The following is a 2,778-nucleotide window of genomic DNA, read 5'->3' on the forward strand; positions in this document are numbered from 1 at the left end:
TGGGGGTCCATAGGGGTCCATGGGGGGCAATATGGGGGTCTATGGGGGTCCAGGACCCCCTGACCATCCCCCTTTGTCCCCATCAGGTGCCATTTGGGAGCAGCTGGCAGCTTTCTTAGGGGTCCGTGGGAGTCCATAGGGGTCCATGGAGGTCTATGGGAGTTTATAGGTGTCCATAGGGATCCATAGGGGTCTATTGGGGTCCATAGGGATCCATGGGGGTCCATGGGGGTCTGTGGGGGTCCATAGGGGTCCATGGGGGGCAATATGGGGGTCTATGGGGGTCCAGGACCCCCCGACCGTCCCCCTTTGTCCCCATCAGGTGCCATTTGGGAGCAGCTGGCAGCTTTCTTAGGGGTCCATAGTGGTCCATGGGTGTCCGTAGGGATCCATGGGGGTCTATGGGGATCTAGGGGGGTCCATGGGGGTCCACAAGGGTCGATGGGGGTCCATAGGGATCTATAGGGGTCCATAGGGGTCTGTTGGGGTCCATAGGGATCCATAGGGGTCTATAGGGGTCAATGTGGGTCTATTGGGGTCTGTGAGGGTCCATAGGGATCCATGGGGGTCTATGGGGATCTAGGGGGGTTCATGGGGGTCCATAAGGGTCCATAGGAGTCCATAGGGATCCATAGGGGTCTATGGGTGTCCATAGGGATCCATAGGAGTCCATAGGGATCCATAGGGGTCTATGGGGGTCCATGGGGGTCTATGAGGGTCCATAGGGATCCATGGGGGTCTATGGGGATCTATGGGGTCCAGGACCCCCCTGACCACCCCCTTACCCCATTAGGAGCCATCCGTAATCAGCTGGCTGCGTTCCTGGAGGTTTTCTACGAGATCATGGGGTCCATAGGGGTCTATGGGGGTCAATAGGGCTCCATGGGGGTCTGTTGGGGTCCATGGGGGTCTATTGGGGTCTATGGGGATCTATGGGGTTCAGGACCCCCCTGACCCCCCTGACCCCATTAGGAGCCATCCGTAAGCAGCTGGCCGCGTTCCTGGAGGGTTTCTACGAGATCATGGGGTCCATAGTGGTCCATAGAGATCCATAGGGGTCCATGGGGGTCTATTGGGGTCTATAGGGATCTATAGGGATCTATGGGGTCCCTGACCCCCTTAGGAGCCATCCGCAAGCAGCTGGGCCACGTTCCTGAGGGTTTCTACGAGATCATGGGACTCCATAGGCTCCCATGGGGGTATATTGGGGTCTATGAGGTGTTCTATAGGGGTCCATGGGTGGTCTGTTGGGGTCATAGGGTCTATAGGGATTTAGGATCTATGGGGTCCCCTGACCCCCGCTGTTACCCCTTAGGCAGCCATGCCGCAAGCAGCTGGGCTCGCGTTCCTGGAGGGTTTTCTACGAGATCATGTGGGGTCATAGGGGTCTATGGGGGTCTATTGAGGTTCTATAGGGGTCCATGGGGGTCTATTGGGCGTCTAATGAGGTTTTATAGGGCTCCATGGGGGTCTGTTGGGGTCTATAGGGATTATAGGGATCTAGGGGGTCCTGACCCCTGTTACCCTTAAGGAGCCATACCGCAAGCAGCTGGCCGCGTTCCTGGAGGGTTTTCTACGAGATCATGGGGTCCCATTAGTGGTCCCATAGAGATCATAGGGGTCCATGGGGGTCTATTGGGGTCTATAGGGAATCTATAGACGGGATCTATGGGGTCCCCGCTGACCCCCTGGTTACCCATTAGGAGGCCATTCCCGATGAAGCAGCTGGCCGCGTTCCTGGAGGGTTTCTTACGAGATCATGGGGTCCATAGGGGTCTATTGGGGTCCATGGGGGTCTATTGGGGTCCCATGGGGGTTCTAATTGGGGTCTATGAGGTTTCTATAGGGGTCCATTGGGGTCTATAGGGATCTATAAGGGATCTGTGGGGTCCCTGACGCCCTGTTCCCTTAGGAGCCATCCGTGAAGCAGCTGGCCGCGTTCCTGGAGGGTTTTTACGAGATCATGGGGTCCATAGGGGTCTATGGGTGTCCATAGGGCTCCATGGGGTCCCTTACATGATCTATGGGGGATCTATGGGGTCCCTGACCGCCCCTTGCCGCCCTTAGGAGCCATCCGCAAGCAAGCTGGCTGCGTTCCTGGAGGGTTTCTCTGAGTCATGGGGTCATAGTGGGTTTTGGGGTGTCCATCGGGGGGTCTATTGGGGGGTCATGGGGGGGTCTGTTGGGGTCTAATAGGGATACTATGGGGTTTCTATAGGGGGTCCTGACCCCCTTGCCCCCTTAGGAGCCATCCGCAAGCAGCTGGCCGCGTTCCTGGAGGGTTTCTATGAGATCATCCCCAAGCGCCTCATCTCCATCTTCACGGAGCAGGAGCTGGAGCTGCTCATCTCGGGGCTCCCCACCATCGACATCGACGACCTCAAGGCCAACACCGAGTACCACAAGTACCAGGGAAACTCCATTCAGGTACATGGGGGACCCCAAAACCGCCTCGATTCGCCCCATTCTGGTGCCAGCTCATCCCTGCGTCCCCATGGACACCCATGTGTCCCACACCCCCTTGGCCCCGTATCCCCTTATCCCCATATCCTTGTGTCCTTGTAACCCCCCCTGGCCCCACATCCCCGTGTCCCCACATCACCCCCCCTGTCCCCATATCCCCCCATGTCCCTCTGGCCCCACATCCCATGTTCTTGTGTCCCCAGAACCCCCTGGCCCCATAATCCCCCACACTGATTCAAGTCTGTGACCCTCCTCTATATCCCCCCTTTATCCCATATGCCCCCATTATCCTATATCCCCCCCTTTATCCCATAT

At 57.7% G+C, this 2,778-nt stretch overlaps 1 protein-coding gene across 1 annotated transcript in view; it reads left to right on the plus strand.

The window, feature by feature from the left end:
• The window catches only part of LOC107307736 (E3 ubiquitin-protein ligase HUWE1-like), a gene marked incomplete at its 3' end in the record, with an annotated part of 18,937 nt that extends 16,510 nt beyond the window's left edge, over positions 1-2,427 (plus strand). Inside the window, exons 4-5 of the mRNA XM_015851244.2 lie at positions 1,316-1,377; positions 2,246-2,427. Of these exons, the coding sequence (XP_015706730.1) occupies positions 1,316-1,377; positions 2,246-2,427 (244 nt within the window). The remainder of the gene's footprint in view (positions 1-1,315; positions 1,378-2,245) is intronic.
• Positions 2,428-2,778: the final 351 nt, after the last annotated feature.

This window comes from Coturnix japonica, unplaced genomic scaffold, assembly GCF_001577835.2.
Source record: "Coturnix japonica isolate 7356 unplaced genomic scaffold, Coturnix japonica 2.1 chrUnrandom829, whole genome shotgun sequence".
NCBI classification, from domain to species: Eukaryota; Metazoa; Chordata; class Aves; order Galliformes; family Phasianidae; genus Coturnix; species Coturnix japonica.